Source organism: Haliaeetus leucocephalus, unplaced genomic scaffold (assembly GCF_000737465.1).
Source record: "Haliaeetus leucocephalus isolate CR32 unplaced genomic scaffold, Haliaeetus_leucocephalus-4.0 Scaffold840, whole genome shotgun sequence".
In the NCBI taxonomy this organism is placed as follows: domain Eukaryota; kingdom Metazoa; phylum Chordata; class Aves; order Accipitriformes; family Accipitridae; genus Haliaeetus; species Haliaeetus leucocephalus.
In genome coordinates this window covers 1,289,763-1,310,441 of record NW_010973276.1, presented here as the reverse complement: position 1 = coordinate 1,310,441, position 20,679 = coordinate 1,289,763, and the positions used below count along the sequence as shown (strand labels likewise).

The following is a 20,679-nucleotide window of genomic DNA, read 5'->3' as shown; positions in this document are numbered from 1 at the left end:
TGTGTTTCTTTCCCCCCCCCCCCCCCCCCCCCCCCGTGTATCCCTGTATCCCCCTGTCCCCAGTGCCTAGGATGCTCCGGCAGAGGCAGTGACATCTCCCTTCCCATCTCTTTCCACCTGCAGCCTGAGGAGAAGCAGAAAGCCTCGGTGGCATTTGCCCAGCTCCGGGCTGCCATGGGCACGCTGGGCATCACGGCGGAGGAGCAGGCAGCCATCTGGCGCGTCTTAGCCGGCATCTACCACCTGGGAGCCGCCGGCGCCTGTAAAGGTAAAGGGGGCTCCTGCTTCTCCTTTCTTTATACCTCACCTTGGTGCTGGGGGTTAGAGGAGGGTGAAGAAGCACATCCCAGCGGTGCACTGTGCTTGGGCGCGTTGCACACGGGGAGGTGTGTGGGAGTGATGCTCGCCTGGAGGCTGTTGCACGGCCCGTGGCTCTGAGCTCTTCGTTGCCCGTGGAGGAGCTGCCTTGAGTGGGGCGATGCTGCGTGCTGGCATCCTGCCCCGTGGGGGCTTCTGGAGAGGGTCCGTTCCCCGGTCGTGTGCGGACAGGATGGGGGCTGCAAGTCGTCACCTTGTGCCAGCTCTGTGGGAAGGACGGGGTAGGTAACTTGTTTGTTGGCACATTGTCCCCAATGACACCACGAAGGGACAGCTTCAGGTAGCAGTAATTTTATCATCTCTTGAGTGCCTAATACAGTAACTGAATTATAATAGGATGAGTCTGGATGAAGATTGTATTTATAAAGACTTTGTTAATACAGGCATATAGAAATTGCCTTATCCCTTATAAATTATTTTAAGATGTGCTCTAACCCGTTTTAGAGACAGCCACATTGATTTACACACTTCAATTTATGAGGGCTGCATAAAGGCTGCTATAAACTAAGCCATAGACATTTATAAAAGTCTCTGCAACATGTCATAACACATCTTATGGTAATTTATGCCATTAATCATTTATTAATTATTTTAAAAGGATGAATGCTGTCATCACTTACAGTGAGTTCTCTTCCTCCTTCTCTCTGGTGTTCTCTTTCCCCATCTCCATCTCCCCTAATGCCCTTCCAACTTTTAAAAAATGACCCTGCTGTCTCAGGCTGAAGTGTGTGATAAGGCTCTTGGCAAAAAAAAAAAAAAAAAGAAAGTCCTTCTGCCATGAGAGTTTTCAGGAGAGCAGATTTTGGAGACGTGTGTCATTTTAAGAGTGACCAGCTGAAAGGCAGATGGAGGGACAGTTACTGTGCTGGCCACAGAGGCTTTGCTGGGTGAGCTGAGCTGGTTTGCTCAAACTTACTGAATGTTCTGTCCCAAGCACCCTGTAAGTCAGTCTAGAAGTGCATCGAGTGCTATATTCAAGAAATCTTGTCGCAATTATTTCAGCACAAATAGGAATGTTAATAGCGAGCCCAGGCAGGGCTGTGGCTTCAGAGCAGACTTGGGTACAGGATTAACAATCAGAGCATGTCTCAGCATCACTCGCTCTGGTATTGATTCCCCCATCGTGCGTCAACAAAAGGGGAGAAATGAAAGGAAATATGGATAAAAAATGGATCAAAGCTGGATGGAGCAAAAGTCTCAGTGGGGGCGATGACTCTTTTAATGTGGTTAAACCTGTCTCCTGATAGCCATCTCTTCCCTTCCCCTTTCATGCACTTTGAAGTTGTATATTCAAAATCCTCGCCTTGAAATCTCACCAAGGGGAGCCTCATCACTGGTTTTTCACTGGCATTCAGGAGTGCAGCCAGGCGCTGCAGCTGCCATCGCAGCCTCCACCACCGCCATCCCTGACACTGCGGTCCCGGCATGTGCTGTGCTCCAGCAGCTGGGCCCCAACACAGGTTAAATGCAACTTTTTCTTCCTTCCACTGATGGCTATCATCTTGTCACAAATTCAGTTTGTCCAGGAATAAAACAGGAGGGAATAGCACCACCTCTCTCTGGCTGAGAGTGGAAAATACATTTGCAGCTAGAAAAACACCGAGAAGAAAAGGTTGAATTTCAAAAGCCTGCGCTGTCCTGGTGTCAGCGTTTCCCATTACCTTTGAAACATGTTAGCACGGCTCTTTTTGTGAGAAAGCAGCCTGAAAGGCAGAGGCCAGTGGGGCATCCTAGGTACCCATTCACCTAAGTGCTTCCAGTCCCCTTTGTGGGCTGCAGAATATTACATATTTTCACTTATTCATTGCCTCTTTAACTGGGAAGGAGGTTTTGGGCACAGCTGGGGGTCGGCATTCAGCTTGCTCTCAAGCTGTCCATTTTGCTGACTGTTATAAAAATAAAGCATCACGGCTCCCTGCTTTCTACGGGCTTCCCACCGCGCATCTTTAATAGAGGCGACTGGGTGCCGCAGGCGGGTGTGCGCCGTGGCCGGGAGCCAAGCGTGGCTACCCCCAACCCCCCTCCCCGTGCACCAGCACAGCAGAGGCTTCTGCAAAACCGGTGGCCTGAACCCCTTGGATGGAGGAAACCCATAAGGGCAGAAGTGCAGGAGGAGGGAGCTGGAGCCTCTGCTCAGGCAGGGGAGGCTCCGAGCCCCCCCAAACCCTGTGAGCTTGGCAGTGCCAGGGCAGCATCCTCTATCTGCTGCCCTCCCGCATCGCTGCGTCGTCCGGGCTGGTTCTGCGCAGCAGCGGCTCCAATGGCAGAGGGATGGGAGCCAGCAAGTCGCATGGGGTTGGTGCCCGAGCCGCTGGCAGCTGTGGGCTGCCACGGCCCAGGCTGTGTCCCGCACAGCCCCACCACTGCAGCATCGCACCCTTGGGAGGCAGGAGAAGGAACATCCCCATTTCGAACCCAGGAAACAGAGGCGTCCAGCGGTTTGTGAGATGGGCCTGGGTCATGCAGGGCTGGAGCAGAAGGAGGGGCTGAGCCCGGGGTCTCACGTGCCGGTGTGCAGTGCTCTGCCGTGTCTCTCCAGGGTCTGCAGATGGGGCTGGGAGGAGCAGCAGGGATGAAACCCCCTTGAACACCCTTTTAGCTTTGTGAAGTGGCAAGTTTCCAGAAGGGCTGGAAGCCATTTAGCCAAGTACAGTAATGGGGACGTCCATCAAAATGTAAGAGGGAGAGGACCTGGCAGGATCCAACTGGCATTAATTATGCAGTTTCCTGAGCGTAGATGTCAATCAGGAATGGAGTCGGGTGACTTATTGCTTTCTCACCAGAGCTGAGAAAAAGCCTTAAACCTGCATTATTGCTGCTGTTTTACAGCCTCTGAGATGTAGTGACCTTTCCTTAATTGATGTGAAAATGACAGTTTGTTCTTAGTTCCACCCAAGCTCAGTGCCCAGATTTACCCAAACTTTTTATTGCTGCCTGTTGCTAAAAGGAGGAGGAACAGCGTATCTGTAATTAGCATTGCTCCACAGTTTCCCTTTTGTGACAAATATATCTGTCCCTGGGGTGGTCACTGTTGCAGAGGGAAAGATGCGCCAGTGGCTCCAGTGTGGTGGGCGGGGGGGGATGGAGCTGCGGTACTGCTGCCGGCGCAGTCCAAGCCCGGTGCTCCGGCATCGCGTGGGCTGCCTTCAGGAGAGGAGCACAGAGGGGGCTGGGCACTAAATTGCATAAAGCAACATCACGAAGCCGTGTGCTGATCATTCCTCTTCCAGCAACTCCACCTTGCAATGCTCTCCGATACCTGCCTGCAGAGCGTAAGCCTTTGCAGTTTGCTCTGTGTGGGGGGAGCCCACTGCAGCCCCTCCTTTCCCTGGGGGTCCTGCAAGTGCAGAGGACATGGGTTTGCAAGGACAACTCAGGCATCGTTGCTTGTGGCTTTGGTGCCACTTGCATGTCCTCCGGCACTGGCTGCGATGGCCTTGCTGGCATTGGAGGTGAAGAGGAGAGAGCAGGACCCGGCACAGGGAGCCTCTGCCCCTGCTTTAGCTTAGCTTTTCTTTTGCAGAGCAGCTGTCCGGGGGCTGGTGCCTAACCGTGGCCTTGGGTGTAGTTAAATCACTGGCTTTGCCATAGCTCTGTGCTGCGGGTGGGCAAAAGGCCAGCTCACTCCTGCCGGGAAGGACTCTTCTGCTTTCCTGCATCATTCATCAAAATGATTCTTGGAAAGGATTGCATTAGGGCTGGCCTCTTGATCTTGCCAATTTTTTTCTCTTTCTCTCTGTTAAAGCTTTTGCTCTTTCACACCTGGGTTTTCTTGCCATAGAGGGAAGTGCAGCTGATTTTGCATGTTTTGTTTTTGGTAGGATGGTGCCTCTCTGTGCTTCTTGAGTTGCAACCCTCAGGAGCAACAGTTTTGTCCTGGTGAAGCCTCATGGCTTCATGGGAAAGACCTCAACCAAGGCGACGTGGTCTCCAGGGGCTGGATCATAATGCAGTGACCATCCCACCACAAGCCTCTGTACACTGGACGATGTCCTTAGGATTTCTTTTCCCTAGGCAAGAGGATTTAGGCAGAGTGATGCGTCCCCACCCTGGGGCAGGGAGACCCCAGCTTGGAACATGAATTGGGCAGAGCTTCATGGTCTGCTGCCTGGGTCTGCAAAATGAGGAGGTTTGCTGGAAATGGTGTTTTGAGCAGTTCAAGCCCTGTGCAGGGAGTGGGGAGGAGATTCAGCCCTGCGGGCAGTGGGATGTTGGGGGGTCTGCACCCCAGCGCATCCCTACTCAGCGCAGGAGCTGGTTTTCTTCCATGTCTTGGCTGTGGTCTGGGGTTCAAAGCCAGGAGAGCAGAAACAGAAAATGCCGGGAATAGCCAGAGTCCTAACTGGAGCCTGGCTGCTGCTGCCGCCGGCTTGTCGGGGGGCTGGCTTGGGACGCTGGTGTCTGTTGACATTGCCTCTCCATCGTGGAGGTTTTTACGATCACCACCATGGCCCCTGGTCCTGGCGGGCTGTCTCCCTGCACACCGAGTTATGGCACTATCTGTTCCGCGCTCTGACATCTTTATTACAAACAGTTGGGGAAATGCAGCCAGAATGGCAGATTTCTTTAATCATGCTATTACACAGCTCTTCCCTTTGTTATATATAGGCTTTAATATGTCATACATCAGGTAATGGGTCAACAGAGAATAGACTGGAGAATTTAGTGCAGGACAAATAAATTAACCATTCAAGCCAGGAGGAGCCTCCTCTCTCTCCCTGTCCCCTCCCAGGGTAACAAAGAGAAACAAATGGGCTTTTTTATTTGTCCCATTAATAGTGCAATTGTTTTAATGACAAAATAAGTGGAAGAAAAAGGGCAGGCTGACAAAGCGTCCCCCGTGCAGCTGGAGGGGGGGCTTGGGAAGGCAGGTGAACAGGGCTGCCGACCTGCACGCCTTGCACGGGAAGGGGGCTGGCGATGGGGCTGAGCTGCCCCATCCCAGCATCAGGCCCATGGTGCAGCTCCCCTCTGCTCCCGGGCACCGCTGCTGTCGGCTCACAGGTACCAGCCTGGGTAGCAGCAGGGATGGGGACCGGGGGGTGGGGTCCAGCCCCTCCGGGCTTCCCTGCTGCTCCCCATGCTTCCCGAATTGAAATAAAAAATAGAAACCCAGCTGCTGCCCGGGCAGCATGCATGGGTGCGCAAGTGAGACGAAGCTGGTGCTGACTCTGTATTTTCCTACTGCTTCTCTTAAATATTAAATGGGCCGAAGCAATTACCTTTTAGGTGTTAAAGCTGGTGTGTTTTACAATGGTCACATTACACCCAGGAGGGCTGCATGCCGCTACTGCTGTTTATATTTTATGAAGTGTGAAATGGTGCCCAGCGTCTCCCAGGACAGGCTGCCGGGGGGCTGGCGGCTGCGGGGTGGGCAGATCCGCTGGCAAGCCACAGGCACAGCAGGCTTTGCAGAAGTGGCTGTGTGCCCCCAGACTTGCTGACTCAGTGCACGCCAGCTGCTTACAGCAAGGGTGCAATTTGGGGAGCACCGAAGGGGTAAGGAGCATGTCTGGGGGTACCAACACACTGGGCAGCATCGTGTCAGCCTCCAACACCATGTGCCAGTCAGTCAGCGATTGCTTGGTTTTGTGGAGGTGTGAAACACGGAGCTGTTTCCCTCTGCTTGGCGCGGCAGGACGTCTGCCACGCTGGAGCAGTGTGATGGGGGCCACTTGTTTCCCCACTTGCAACTGCTCCGTCAGGTAGAGTTGTACTGCGGCCGGCTGGGCTGAGCAGAGCCCCTCGCTCATCTCAGGGCTGCTGGAGCAGCCAGCATGGGATGCTGGAGCGACTGGTGTGGGATGCTGGAGTGGGCAGCACGGGATGCCGTGTGTGGGAGCCCAGCCAACAGGGCAAGTCCGTGCAGCCCTGGCCCCGCAGCCCCTCCGCTCCCTGGCATGCAGCAGCGAGCGGAGATCTTCTGTCTGACGGGGATCAGCCTCTGTCCAGCCAGCTCAGATGAAAAGAAGTGAAAACAAAATAAATCAAAGCCCGGATTGTTGAGGCAATTCCTCTGTCTGCTCCAGCACAGCCCTTGATGTCGGAGTCCTTCAGTCAGAATAAAAAAATTAATGGGAAAAGATCAAAGGGGAAGGGAAAGGGGGGGATGACTCTCATGAGTGTGCTGTGAAGCAGCCCCCTGGCCCCGGGGAACATGGCCTTTATGCACCACCTTGGCTGGGAGTGGGGGACCCTGGTCCCCCATGGGGCTGGCCAGGATGTGACCATCTCCCCCTCTCCATCCTAAACCCTCTCCCCTGCCACCAGCCGCCTGCTGTATTTTAAGGGCTCATCTTAGCCATGAGCCCCTGGGCTGGCTTCTCATCCATCACCACCTAAAAGCACTACTCTGAGGTCTCTGGGTGACTTTGTTCGTCTGCTCCTGTTTCTGCTTGTCCCCCCGCGTTTCTGAGTGTGCGCTGGCCGGCTGCCTCCGCAGCACCTTTCCTTCCTGGATTTGTAAAAGGATTTATCCTGCAGGTTGCTTCCCTATTGATTTTAATCATTAAGCTGGAATTGCTCTTGCTGGATGTAAATAATTTGTGCCAGCTCTGTTTGCTGACAGCACTGGGAGGAGCGCTGCTCTCGGGCTGACGGGGACAGCAAACATTGCTGGGGCCGGGGAAGGTGATCTGGGATTTTGAGGGATTGGTTCGTAATCCCATCAGCTTTCATCAACACATCTGCTAGTTTGCTCCACTGAAGCTCTTAAAATGCACAACGTTACTGATGCCGTGCTGGCAGCAGCAGCCTGGGTCAGTCGCATGGTCCACCTCGTTCCTGACTGGCTCTGAATTGCCTCAGACCATCTCCTTGGAGCAGGTCTCCTCTCTGCCTGGTCTCGCTGGGCAGGTGGGATGCTCTGAGCACCTGGGGAGCACTATAGCAGGGAAAATAGGTTCAAAAGCATTGGTTTGAGATCCTTAAAGTTTTGAACTATCTTCTGACCGAAACAAAAAGGTCCTCTTATGCTAAATGATTGCCCAAGGGACATATCTGTCAAACTTTCTTGAGTCAGCCAGCCTTTAATATGATAAGTATCATGCAAAGCTGAGAAAATCCTTACAGCTGTTGTTAGCGGAAGCATGTGCGTAGGGAGGACAGCCCCACGTACCGCACACTGCGGGAGTGGGAGCCGAGCGGGCCACTGAGACCAGGTCCAGTGCCTCGAGAGAGACGCGGGACTCATCCCTGAAGGAGAAGGGGTTGCAGGAGGCGGCAGATGGACTCTAAGGAGGAAAAAGCTTTTCAGTTCAGTTAGTGATGTTACGCAAATGGGCGGTGAGGTAATGCTAAAACTCTTTTTGGCAGCCATGCCTTCAAGGTGGAAACCGTCTTTTGATGTGGGCTGATTTATAGCTGTTTTGCATCCTTGTCTCAGCCAAGCATCCAAGCGCTGCTGGGGGGGCAGAGGCCCCCTCCCTGCCCACCGGCACAGCTCCTGCCTGCTTTGCCCAGGCTAGCTCTTTGCCCAAAGGGCATTTCCAGGCTGTGGTCTGCAGGGCGGTTGGTCTGAGCAGGTCGGCAAGGGCAGTGCAGGGTCTGAAACTGCCCCTTAGGGTTGCGAGGGAAGGGCTGATCCAGCAGTCTTGAGGGGATGGAAGGAAACTGGGGTGGACTGGTACAGCACCCCCCCACACACGCACCTTCCCATCCCATGCCGCAAACAGCAGTCCTTCTGGGGTTTCTTTTATTTTGATTTTGATTTTGGGGGGTTGCATGTGGGAGCGGGCAGGGATGTTTGCCGGAGATGCTGAGCCTGTACCCGGCTCTGCTCGAGCTGGCTCTGCCTGAGGCTTTCGTGCCCCCCGTGTCCCCCTCCCCAGTTGGCAGGAAGCAGTTCATGAAGTTCGAGTGTGCGAACAACGCTGCAGAGGTGCTGGGCTGCGACGTGGAGGAGCTCACCACCGCTGTCTTCAAACACCACCTGAAGCAGATCCTGGCGCAGGTGACGGCACGGGGCCACCGGCTGCCCCTGGCAGAGGACAGCCCAGCAGGTACTGGGATGCTGCATCCCTTTTTCCTTTATTGATGGGTGATAGGGAAATGCTGTGCTCTGCACTGCTCCGGACCCTGCGTGGGGAGAAGATGGAGGGTGTGCTGCAGGGAGAGGCAATATGCCCTTTTCTTTTCAGGCAGTGAGGTCCATTTAAGTAAGTTCATATTAATTAAATCATTAACTGTGCTCTGTCATGTAGCTACCCTCAGTTCTACAGCTGACCCTGCCGGTCACTCCTTAGGGACACATGAAGATCAGGTGAATTCAGATAATGCCCCTGGCAGATAAGTGATGTGGCTTAAATGCTGTGAGAGCTCTCCCTATAAACTGGGGGGAAAAACCCCAAACCAGAAAGGCAGCAGGGTGGGCATCCTTCCCCCGTGCCCACAAATGAAGCCGTGCCGGTGTTGTGCTGTGTGCACCCGTGTCCTGGAAGGAGACCTGGTCATGGATGGGGGTTGTGCTCCTGCTGGAAAAACTGCTGCTGAGCCACTATAAACCTCAAATTAACATATGGATATAATTCACAGAGGCAGATCCAGCATGCACGTGGCAGGGGAGGGTGTGAGATACCGCCTGGCTTTAAGGTCAGCCTTTCCATGCCCGACTCGTCCTCGGTGGCAGAATTACAGCTGGGGCCCTGCAAGTTATTCTGGTAAAAGCAAGAACTTGCAGAACTGGCCTTTAACATGGCAATAGTTTTATTTCTTAAATATATGGTAGGCAGGAGTCACTAGAGGAGCTGAAGGCAGGCGCATAGATCCGCACTGCTCGTGTAACTGGAGCGATGCCGTCCCTGGTGGGCAGAGGCTGGGAGCCGTGTGGGTTATCCTGCCCAGTGAGCGAGGGAATCCCTGCTACCGGCTCGGCTCCGTGTGGGCTGAACTCAGCTGGAAATAAATGATGTGGCTTTGCCTGCTCTTCTCTCTGCCTGTGCCAGGGCCGAAGATGACGGGTGTGGAGTGCGTGGAGGGGATGGCGTCGGGTCTCTATGAAGAGCTCTTTGCCGCAGTCGTCTCGCTGATCAACAGGTACGGAGCTGCCGGGCACCGCACTGGGGGTGTCTGTGGGCGACGGCTCCTTCTGCTGGGGCTGCCGAAGAGGAACCTTGCTGGGGGGTCTCCAGAGAAAGGCATGGAGCAGGCAACTGCTGCCCGCTGAAGAAAGAAAGTTATCTGAAAATCTCCATCCAGGTGAGCACACTGGCACTCGGGACCTTCCGCGGGCTGTCCGGCACCAGGGACGAAGGGCCCCGCGGAGCAGCAGTCTCTGCGCATCTGGGTGTTGCATGGGACGGCATGTCTCCTGCCCCTCCTGCCAGTACGGGCGGCCTGGCGAGGAGACCCAGCACCAGCAGTGCCCAGCTGGCACCGCTTCTGCTGCAGCTGGTAAGCTGCCTGCCGGGAGGCAGCACCCCGAGCAGACCTACCAAGCAGCGGAGAGCAGGGCATCGCAGTGCTGAGAGGAGCAGCCCGGCTTCCTATTAATAATAGATGTGACTTTGCAGACCAAAATCAAGGTTACCAGTACGGGCAGAACAATAAACCAGTCAGGGAATCCCACAGCGAGCCCTGCAGATGCGTGGTAGGAGTCGCTTCGTGGTAAAAGCTTGATCACAGGAAAAGATCGAGGAGTCAAGAGTGAGAGGGTCTGGCACCAGAGTAGCTGCCGAGGTGCCCTGGGAGGCTGCAGCTGTGTCCTGCTGCCGGGTGCTGGTGCGGCCAAGCAGGCAGCACCTTTCTCTGCCCCGGGGGCTTGTCCTCACTCTGCTTATTTCCATCTGGAGAGTCAGGATGGGAAGGACATCCTCTGTGGCCTGACGTATCTCTTTCTTCAGGCGGTTTAAATCCAAAATGATCTATTTGGATAAATGGAATAATTTAACACCGGGCTAAGGATCAGGTCCCCAGACTGTTCCATTTTCTCAGTTCTGATGTGCAACTCAGTTTGTTGAAGTCAGCATCCACATAAAAGCCAGTGCCCAAAATACTCTGTGTTGTTGCTGCAGGTTTATTTTAACCTGCGGTTACTTAACCTGCAGAATATTTTTATTGTAATTCCTAGCAACTACACTCCAAAGGGAAATTGCTGATGGTACACCAAGGGCTGACAGAAGAGCAAAATGTTGCTGATTCTCCTGAATAACAGCATTAGCTCAGGATGTGTCCCAGGTCCCTTCTTCCCTTTAAAGGTAGCTTTGTTTTGCCTGGCTTTATTTTCCACACTAGCCCGCCAAAGCCTATTAAACCATTGCAACAATGATCCAGGTGAAGAGGCATGTTTCAGTGCAGTCATGAAAATGCTGTTTCCCCAGTGAGTTGATGGCGAGCATGACTCTTTTCAACTCCAGCTGCAGGAGGGTGCTGCTATGAAATTCTGCAAGCAATTCATAAATATACTTTTGTTGCTTCGTTCAACCCTGTGCTTTCGTTGAGGTGCTGGCATGCTTGGTGGGGATTCTATCAAGGAGAAATGCATTTCCTTTAATCTCACCGAAGCAGCAGCGGGCTGTACTGCCAGCAGGGCTGCTGGGGAAGGGGCAGCCCTGCAGCTGGTGAAGCAGCACAACGCAATGGCAGTTTCAGAAATGCACACTAAAAACAATCTTAGAGGTTTCCCAGGGTCCGACTCCCCTGCTGTCCTTATCTGAAATGCTGGAAATGGCTGCAAGCAACAGCTGAAGAAGTAAACAACATCTCTTTTTCTCCCAAGAAGCCCCTTGATGTCTGCTTCTCGGACCACACATGTTAAGGGCTGTGGTTGCTGTTAGCGATTTCCTCGGGAGCTGAACATCAGCAGCTTCCCCTGGAGAAACGCTGCAGACGGCACGGTGCGGCATGGCAGCCGGGGCTTTGGACACTCCTGTTGTCCTCAGTGTTGGCATCACGTGCCAGTTTAGCCGCTTTTCAAATCAACTGGTCCATCAAACTTCATACATTTGGATGAAGACATAGTACTGTCAATAACTAGAGTGCCAGGATGGGGCCAAGCATGGGAAGGGCGGCATCTCATCCCACCCCACCGTTAAGTGTCTCCCAGGTCAGGTCAGGAGCAGTCCGTGCCATGTGCCTCCATCTAGGCTGGGAGGAGATGCTCGGCTTGAGTAGATCAAAGAAGAGGTGGGTGAAGCGAAAGGGACAAGCAAATGAACCGTGCCAGGAGGTGCGGGTGCTCCCTGACAGGAGACAGTGGGAGAAGGGCAGATGGGGAGCGCTGGGCTGGCCACTGCTACGTGGGATGGTGCCCACCCAGGGATGTGCATGTCGGGGGGAGGAGGCAGTGTCACCTCCAAAGGGAGAGCTGAGGCGTGTTTGTGGGTGAAACCTGGTGGTGTGTGTGGCTCTTTCCCCAGGTCTTTCTCCTCCCAGCACCTCTCCATGGCCTCCATTGCAGTGGTGGACACTCCTGGCTTTCACAACCCACGGCACCATCGGGGCGAGCGAGCGGCGACTTTTGAAGAGCTCTACCACAACTATGTGCACGAGCGGCTGCAGGCTCTCTTCTACGAGAAAACCTTTGTTGTGGAAATGGAAAGGTACAGAGAGGTGAGGAGCCAGGGCTGGGAGCAGCATCCTGGGGGGCAGCTTCCCAGCACCTGGGGATGGGGCTGCCTTCGACCCAGCAGATCCCTGTGCCCTGCTATGGTGTGACCGAATAACACACTCAGCAGCTTTAACAGGAGTGGTGTTGCAGAAACTAGGGAACGGTAGCCTTGAGCCAGGTCTCTCTTCCCCCCCGCTGCCCCAGTCACAAATCTTCTTGGGTATTTCTGATGTGCCAGAGAAGCCAGGCTGTCTTGACATCTCTTTGGGCACGTTTGTTCCAGCTCAGGAGGCTTTGTGCCCTTCGGTTGGTGCCACTGAATTTTTCCTCAGGTGATGAATAATAGAGAATAGAAAGGAAAATGATAAATTGTTGCAGAAATAAGCTGCTGAAAAATCTACAAGCAGAGATGAACTTACTAGGCTTGCAGAAGTTACTTTAATACCTCTAGCCCTGGGGAAATAGTTGAATTCCCATGGCTTAATATTCACACATCACTTGCGCCAGGTATGTATGTACATGCCCTTCACTAGTGATGAATATGTAGTTACTGGCCGAGCTTGAAATGGCAGGGGGCTCAGCAGGCTCGCCTTGCCTTGGCTTTGCTGCTGGCTGAGGACGGCTGCCCTGGTGCAAGACATTTCCCTGTGAGCCACGGGACTGCGACTGTGAGCCCGAGCCCCAGTGACCCATTTACTGCCAGAGCTGGATCACACATGGTGGGGGGGGGTGGCACATGCCCTTGGTAGGAAAAAACTTGGGCCCCGCTGCTGCTTTCGGCTTCACCTGCGTGCTCAGGCTGCAAACCTGAATGCCTGAGCAAAATCTCACCATGTTACCATGGAGAGACATTAAAGCTACGGCTCTCGCTGAACATCCCCAGTTCACACGTGTGCAAGAGCAAGCTGTGCTTACCCTGCCCCTCCCGGGGGGCTCCCCACGCTCCAGGGCATGGCACCGGGGGTGTCGGGAGGGGGTGCTGGAGCTGCGGCTGGTGGGTGAGCCCTGCAGCTGGGGGCTCACAGCCTAAAGCCCTCTGTTGAGAAAGGGCAACAATGCCTGCAAGCTGCAAATTAAATAATTGATTGTTTTCTTGGTGCTTTCTTGTTAAGTCTTCAGCTATTATCATATCCATGATTTATGCAGCTTGTCTGACATCCGCAAAGCGCTGCAGAAGCCCGTTGGGCGCGGTGGTCCCGACGGCCCTGCCGGCGGGGGCAGATGGGGCTGTGCCTCCGCGCCACGGCGGAGGTGTCTCCAGTGGCTGCTCTGCTTCTCCTGTGCCGGATCCCTGCAAAGCCAAGTGGGAGCAGGGCCCACACCACCTTCCTCCCCCTCCATGCAAACCTATCTCCTCTTGGCTTTCAGATGCCAGACCATGACTGAAGCAAGCTTTTAAATAATGTTTTCCAGGAAAATGTTGAGGTGTCTTTTGATCTTCCAGAGCGCTCTCCACTGGCCACGCTGTCCATCATCGACATGAGCTCCTCACAGGTAACCTATCCCCATGGCCATGGTGGGAGTTGGTTGCTCTGGCCATGCTTGAAGCATCCTCCTGCTCAGAGGAGTGAGGATTTCAGAGGCAGAGTGGGACCTCGCTCTGTGTTTTGCACAGAGCAGCCCAGGGTGTTGCAGGGGAGCGCACAGCATCAACCAGGACCTTTTGGGCTTTTTAAAATACAAGCACCCTTCTTGGTAAAGCCCTGCACCCCGGGCACCCCTCCCAGCCCTCTGGGACACCATGTGACTGCAGAGGTCTCAAGGGTGATGTCCAGAGCTGGATCAAGCCAGGAGGGTTTCCCGACCCTGGTCTGGCTGCTCTGGGGCAGGGGACACAGTTGGGCAGAGGTGATGGGAGCGCGGGGGGAGCAGGCTGCCATGGCTGTGGCTGGAGCTGGCTACCCGCAGCCCTCCTGCCCCTTCCCCATCACTGAGGGCCATCTCCCTTTGGCAGTCGCAGGTGCTGCCCGGCAGCCCGGGGGACAATCGCAAGGGTTTGCTGTGGATCCTGGACGAGGAGGTGCTGATCCCAGGCTCTGGGGACGGCACTGCCTTCGACCGCCTGTGCTCCTACTTTGCCACGAAGGGACCTGACCAGGAGGGTAAGTTCGGCTCAGCTTGGCTGCCCACCCTGTGGCATTGCCATTTAGCTTTGGAAATCTAAGAAACCGTGTCGCAAATTAAACAACTCACCGGGCTTTTCTTCTCGGGCGATTCTGGGGTGCTGTCGCTATTGCAGGGGATGGCTACATGCGCAGGTGTGAGCAGGCGCTGCACTTCGAGATCTCCCACCAGCTGGGCACGGACCCCGTGCGCTACGACCTCACGGGCTGGGTCAGCAAAGCCAAGCTCAACCTCTCAGCACAAAACGCCATCCAGGTGCTGCAGCGGTCCACGGTGTAAGTACAAGGGAGGTGCCCCGGCACCAGCGGTCATCCCTGTGCCCGTGGGAGTGGGTTGGGGATGATTCTGCCATGAGCTGAGTTGCTCCAGCTGGGGCTGGAGATTGCAAACCTGCCCCAGCTCCGAGAAGCCCTTCGTGGTGGGGAAGGCAGAGGGTTGTGTGAGCCATCCCAACAGAGAGGAGAGCACTCGCAGCCTCGCTGAGGTCAGAGGAGCTGCAGGCAGCCAGGGTGGGCAATGGCCTTGGTGCTGGCTGTAAGGGGTCCCTGCCTGTCCCCCCACCTCCTGCCCAATGCACAGCCCAGGGGATGGAGCTGATCTGGCCTCTGGTGGGCAAGGAGAGGACAGGATCTCGAGTGGATCATGTCTGCGGGGCAGTCCCAGGCACCAGCTGACACTGGCATTGCATTGCCTGAGTCCAGCTCTACCCAGGGGAAAAACTGCAGGAAAGCCAGGAAACCCCACAGCTTTCAACCCAGCTTTGTGGGAATCCTGAGAGTTTAGTTAAGGTGGGGGGAGCAGATGTCAAGTGATTTGACTTACAGCCATCAAGCCCCCAGGCTGACTGACAGCCAGATGTACGTGTTGTGATCGCAGTAGACGCTACAGAGCAAGCTGTTGAATAATGCCACGGTGAACAGCCTTCCATCAAAGCTGTCTGGGTTCTTTGAGTCAGCAGATCCATTCCATTGACGTTTCAGTGGGGGTCTCCTCCAGCAGGCGTGGGCAGTGGGGGGGGCAGGGCGCACCGAGGGGACCCTGTGACATCCTCGGCTCCGCAGTGCCGCAGGGTTGGGTGTCCGGCGTGGGTCAGGGCTGCGAGACATCACCAGCCAAAGGCAGCTCCCCATGCAGCAACCGCACAGGTTTTCCCCACCGCTTTGAGGAACCTTGTAAACTCAATTGGAATTGAAATGTAATCGAGCTGCTGCAGATGTCTCCGCACACAGGATGATTTTAACCTTCTGCTTAACCACTCCCAGCTCATTCTGTTTGGGGCTTCAACTCAGGAAAGTTTTAACAGCGGTGAACAGCTCAGTGCCTGAACCAGAGAGGAACAGGGCATGGGGGGCTGTCCCAGCACCCTGCTCTGCTCCATGGCGGGGTGCCCTGCGGCAGCACCAATGCCAAATTTGGGGTGCTGGGCATCACATCACCATTGGAGGGGCTGGGAAGCAGAGGTTCCCCGGTGCTGGCACTGCTGCAGCCTCACGACCCCGTCTCGTTGCTCGCTCTGACAGAGACGCCGTGAAGGAGCTGGTGTTGCCGCGCTCACGGGTGCCGCTGGCCTGCCGCGCCGTGGCAGGGCTGGAGGGACACTCTCAGGCGGTCCTGCACCGCAATGGCTGCGTGAGGAAGACCTTTGCCAGCAGCTTCGCAGCTGTGAAGAAGAGGTCGGTGTGTGCTCAGCTCAAACTGCAGGCGGTGAGTGCAGGCGCCGGGACACTCGTGGCTGCGGGTCGGGGTGTTTGCAGCACTGTGTAGCCTGACCCCACACTGAGATCCTGCCTTAGACACACTGCTCCTTAGCGGGGAGCCCCACACCCCCCGCCCCCGGCAGGCACCTCCTGCGCCGCAGGGCTGGGAGTCACCCTTGCGGTTCTGTGTCCCGCAGGGCTCTTGACCCGGGATGCTGCTCTGACTGCGGGTGGCCACAAGCCTCCTGAACATTGCTGTCCCTCAGGGAAAGCATCCCAGGCAAACAAATCGTAAAGCAGATTACACACGCACCTTGCTGTGCCACCGCTTAATCCTCTTAAGCTCTCAGACGAGTAGACTAGCCCTCTGTGCTGGGCACATGCCAAGCTCCCGCTATCTCAGCCATAATTAGGTGCCTAAAGTCTCTCGAGGAGATGAGGCTCTGTCTGTGTAGACTCCTTGGCCAGCCCGGTTTGCAGTCCTGGCCGTCCGCGGCAAGCCCCTGCCCAGTAACCCTCAACCCTGGTAACTTTTTGTAGCCCATCAACCGAAAACATGGGATGTTAGGAGGAAGGGTCCTGCTCAGCTTCTGTGTCCTGCACCTCGGGCTCACCTCTCTGACCAAAGCTGTTGTTCCTAACACACACCTGAGCTTTGAGGGCTCTGAGGATGGCTCCTTTACCTGCCCAGACACCTGGCGGAGGGTGCATGGGGAGCGTTTCCCACTGCTACCACGTGCTGCCCCTTCGCCCTGCTCCATCCCCGCTGACCTCTGCTTGCCTGGCAGGACGCGCTCATGAACCTTCTCCGACGGTCCCAGCTGCACTTCGTCCACTGCTTTCTCCCGGGAGGGGGGTCGGAGGGGCCAGTTCCTCGGCCCCCCGCGCCGCCCGATGCAGCCCTGCGGCTGGACGTGCCGACCCTGCAAGCCCAGCTGGAGGGGTCTCAGCTCCTGGATGCCCTGCGCCTCCACCGCGTCGGTACGCCCCGGCTCTCCACCACTGCCGTGTGCTGGGCCAGCCCCACCTGCCGGTGCTGCCCTGCCGGCGGCTCAGCCTTCCATGCTTCGCTCATCATCTGCCTCTCACCAGCCCCACTTTCAGAAAGTCCCTGAGTTTTTATTGCTCCTTTTTGCAGGGGTTCCCAATGCCTCTCCTGCCCCCAGCCTGCTGTGCTGCCGGGTGGCACAGCCCGAGCCCGACAGCTGCGGCTCCAGCGGGGTTCCCATCCGTGCATCAGGCTGGACCTGCACCAACTGCGGTCACAGTCCATGCCAGGGGGAGAGGGACCCGTGCAGGAGGTCCAGGGGTATCTCCTGCATGACACGAGGTGCTGGGATGGCGTCTGACCACTTCAAGCACATCTCCGCTGCTTCTCTGCTCCCTTTACCCTGCCCTTGTTGCAGGGATTTCTCTCCGCTAAGGGCAGGTCCCCTGGTCCTCACCACCTGCAATGCCTTTTGCTGTGCACAGGATGTGCCACCCTTTGCAGCAGCCCCCTCCCCACTGGTTCCCTCCCCAGTGTTTCGGTGCAGGCCACATGCCCCTGGGCTGGCGTGGCCCCCAGCAATGTCTGTCTCTCCCCAGGGTATGCGGATCGCCTGCTCCTGACCCAGTTCCGACGGCGCTTCCAGGTTCTGACTCCGGACGTCATGAAGAAATACACCTCTGCCTACGAGGTGCCGGATGAGAGCAAGGTGCGTGCTGGGCTGGCCTGGGGAGCAGGGGCTGAGAGCCCCATGTGGTGCCAGAGCTCTTCCAGCCCTCCCCGATGTGGTCAGGGCTTTCTTTGCGACGAGGAGCAATTCCTGGAGCTCCCTGCAGGCAGCCCCTGCACTGGCACTGCCTGTACACTGCGTGAGCCCAGCTGCCCTCTCTCCAAACGAACCGGGTCCTACCAGCATCCCCCTGCCCTGGGACAGGAGCTCCTTCCCAGTCCCTGCCTCACTCAGGCATTCGGTGTTGCTGGTATTATTCCTTTGGCTGCTGTAGGGTCAATAGCCGCAGGTCTGTGGGCTGCCAAGCTCCAGCGTCTCCCGATGGCTGTGGGTGATGCTCCTTTGCTCTGTTGCTGCAGGACCCGCTACAGCTGGGAGCACACATCTGGACAGCTGTTGAGGAGCTTTGGTAGCAAGGTTGTCAGTGCAGGTCCGGGGGTTTCTTAAACATGAGGCTGTCCTCAGGAGCTAGGAATGAAGGAGAAAAACCACATTCAGCAAGGCTCAGGGTAGCACCCCAGCATTCGCAGTGCTGCTGAGAAATGGCAAGTGGGTTTGGGAATCTGCGGGGTCAGTCCGTAGCTCTGGGCTCTGGGTGGTCGGAGCTCCCTAGCAATGATCAGGAGTGATCTGGCAGCGGTCCTGCGTCCTGCATGAGTGCAGCCTCGTGCGGCGCTGGGTTGCAGGGGGTGGCTTTGCGTCCTGCTCCTCCTTACCTTTCCCATGTGTGCCTGAGCACGGAGGGACACAGGTCCTCCAGCAACCTGGCAAAGCAGCCAAGCTCGGCTCTTCATCCTGGAGTTTCTCCCTCTGAGGATGGTTTCTGCAAAGGCAGTAAACATGCCTGGCGTGGGCTGCATTTGCCAACATTATTGCACCATGGAGAGGACTTGGAGAAATCAGCCTGGAAATGAAGCCTCTTATTGCTACTTTTTAATACTCAAGAGGAAATGGCTTTGAAAATCCTGCTTGCTGAGGGCTGTGCCTCAGTCCTCCGGTGCTCTGGCTGTGTGCCTGGTAGGTCTCGTTTTGCAGGGCAGGGCACAAACTGTGGGACTGGAGGCATATACAGAGGGCAGGATCTGTGCATTGCCCCATCCTTCACCCCAGCTCTCCCAAAAACCATCTGGCTGAGGACAAGCCAGGCAGCATTCCCAGGGACCCAACAGAGCAGGGAGCACAAGAAGGTTCCCCAGGGACCGGGCATCACTTGCTTTCAGACACCTGCAAAGCAACATCCCAGGGTGGCCCCTCGCCTCATCCCATGAAGCCTGAAAGCCAAAGGAGCTCGGGAATGAAGGTGGAGATTTGCCAGTTTTATTTGTTTCATAATAAATTTGTAGCAAAAACTGGGGAGAACTGCCCCTGCCCCTGGAACAGGCTATGAGTGAGCCAAGAAGCACTGAGAGCTGGGAAGAACCGAGAAGAGATGAATTAAACATGGGCACGTGCTCTGTTGTGCAAACTGCCAGCCAGTGTGTGCAAATTCAGTTAAGACCTCGGGATTCAATAAGACAAGTTTGACAGTCGGAAAAGGTCAATATTGTTATTAAATGCTGTAAGGAGGCAGAGGGTGCCTCGTCAGCAGCGTGTAAGCAGAGGATTTGAAAAATCCTATCCTCCCTGCCACACAGTTTTGTTAGCTGGAGGCTGCTTCCCAGTAAGCTGCATTAACTCGGCTGCTGGAGCACAAGAGATGCTTCTCTGTAGCGCGGGTGACAGTGCAGCAATAACCTACCCCGTGCTTGCACCAGCCTCGCTGTTGTGGAGGGGATGGGATTGTCCTGCCCAGCCCTGTGCCTGGCCCCAGTCCCAGCACTGCCGCAGGAGTGGGGCACAGCCGCAGCGCTGGTGCTTCCTCGCCTCCGGCACACGGTTTCATGCACTGTGGTGGTCCATCCCCCCATGCACTCGCGTGCTCCATCCCCGCCTCGCCCTGGTACGTGCATGGAGGGCGAGGGGCGTAGTTCTGCTGCAGCAAGGTGCTTGGGGACCGGGGCAAAATATTTCTCACGTGGGTTTGTCCTTTGTGGAGGAGGTGTGCGAGGCTGCCAGAGGATCTTGTATGGAGTGAAGTGTTAGCGGAGGATTTCTGTTACGATTTCTGTAGCTCTGGGGTTTTCAAATCATCCATTCATCCAGATAGTGTTTGCTGCCCTGGGGAAATGTATGGTATTGCTGGCTGTTACGTTCGCATGTCGGTCCAAAGCTCAGAGTAATTGAGTTCAGACTTCTCCTACAGCTCGGGACTAATCTCCTGCTTGCCTCCGTGCAGGGGCTCAGCTCTGCACCATGGGTTCGTGGGGGATCTTGGTGCTTTCCCCTTCCTGCTTTTGGCTCCACAGGCTGAGCTGTTGGCGAGCCAGGCAGGAGGGGAGCACGGAGGGCTCGTGGCTGCACAGCACAGTCAGACCCTGGCTGGGCAGTGCTGGGATGGGGTCTTGCCTTCCCCTGAGTAGCCTCCTTCCACGGCTGCCCGTGCATCAGGGTCCTTCCAGACCTGGGATGGCAGCAAAAGGGGGAAAATCTTGCACGCAGCCACAGATCTCTGCTCCCCATCCTACTGAAAGCCTCCGGGACAGAAAGCACTTTTCACACCAGGACTCCGGGGCTGGGGCAGCAGTTTTGGAGGCTGCTCTTGGGCTGGGCGTGGGGAGGAAGAAACAAGAGCACAGCTGGGTGCACCCTTACTGGGTGCCCATAAGGACCAGGGGTCTCTGCGCCCCACTTCAGCAGGCTCATACCAGGCTGTAAATGTTTTCTGAGCAATTCCATGATCTGCTTCTTCTCCGCAGGCTATAGAGGAGCTCTTCCAGGCGCTGGACCTGGAGAAGAAGAGCGTTGCCATAGGACGCAGCCAGGTACGACAGCTCCGGTCTCCGCTTCCCAGTTGCTCTCAGTGCATATGGGCACAGCCAGCCCCGTGCCAGGTGCTGCCAGCTACCCAAAGCTTCCCAAACTGGAGAGAAAGCCTCTCCTCCACTGCTCCCCATGGCACCCAGGTGGGCTGGGAAACCAAGCCTCACCGAAAATCAAAGCAGAAGGCTCCTAATTCACATTTGAAAGCATTAACCTGGGTAAACCGTGTACCTAATTATGGGAATCCAGCCCCTTGTGGCATTTAAATTCCTAATTACCTTTGATGTCTCATGGGAGTAAATGGGGCTTGAGCAGCTCATCGTTTTGGTGGGCTGGGGTTAACACTCTGCTGAGCCAG

At 55.8% G+C, this 20,679-nt stretch overlaps 1 protein-coding gene across 1 annotated transcript in view; it reads left to right on the top strand.

Annotated features, from left to right (window-relative positions):
• Nucleotides 1-20,679, top strand: part of MYO18B (myosin XVIIIB) — a 74,475-nt gene that overhangs the window by 9,046 nt on the left and 44,750 nt on the right. The window contains exons 11-21 of the mRNA XM_010582262.1: nucleotides 124-268; nucleotides 8,208-8,378; nucleotides 9,321-9,411; nucleotides 11,733-11,925; nucleotides 13,337-13,417; nucleotides 13,878-14,025; nucleotides 14,163-14,322; nucleotides 15,568-15,751; nucleotides 16,533-16,725; nucleotides 17,332-17,441; nucleotides 20,258-20,323. Of these exons, the coding sequence (XP_010580564.1) occupies nucleotides 124-268; nucleotides 8,208-8,378; nucleotides 9,321-9,411; nucleotides 11,733-11,925; nucleotides 13,337-13,417; nucleotides 13,878-14,025; nucleotides 14,163-14,322; nucleotides 15,568-15,751; nucleotides 16,533-16,725; nucleotides 17,332-17,441; nucleotides 20,258-20,323 (1,542 nt within the window). The remainder of the gene's footprint in view (nucleotides 1-123; nucleotides 269-8,207; nucleotides 8,379-9,320; nucleotides 9,412-11,732; nucleotides 11,926-13,336; nucleotides 13,418-13,877; nucleotides 14,026-14,162; nucleotides 14,323-15,567; nucleotides 15,752-16,532; nucleotides 16,726-17,331; nucleotides 17,442-20,257; nucleotides 20,324-20,679) is intronic.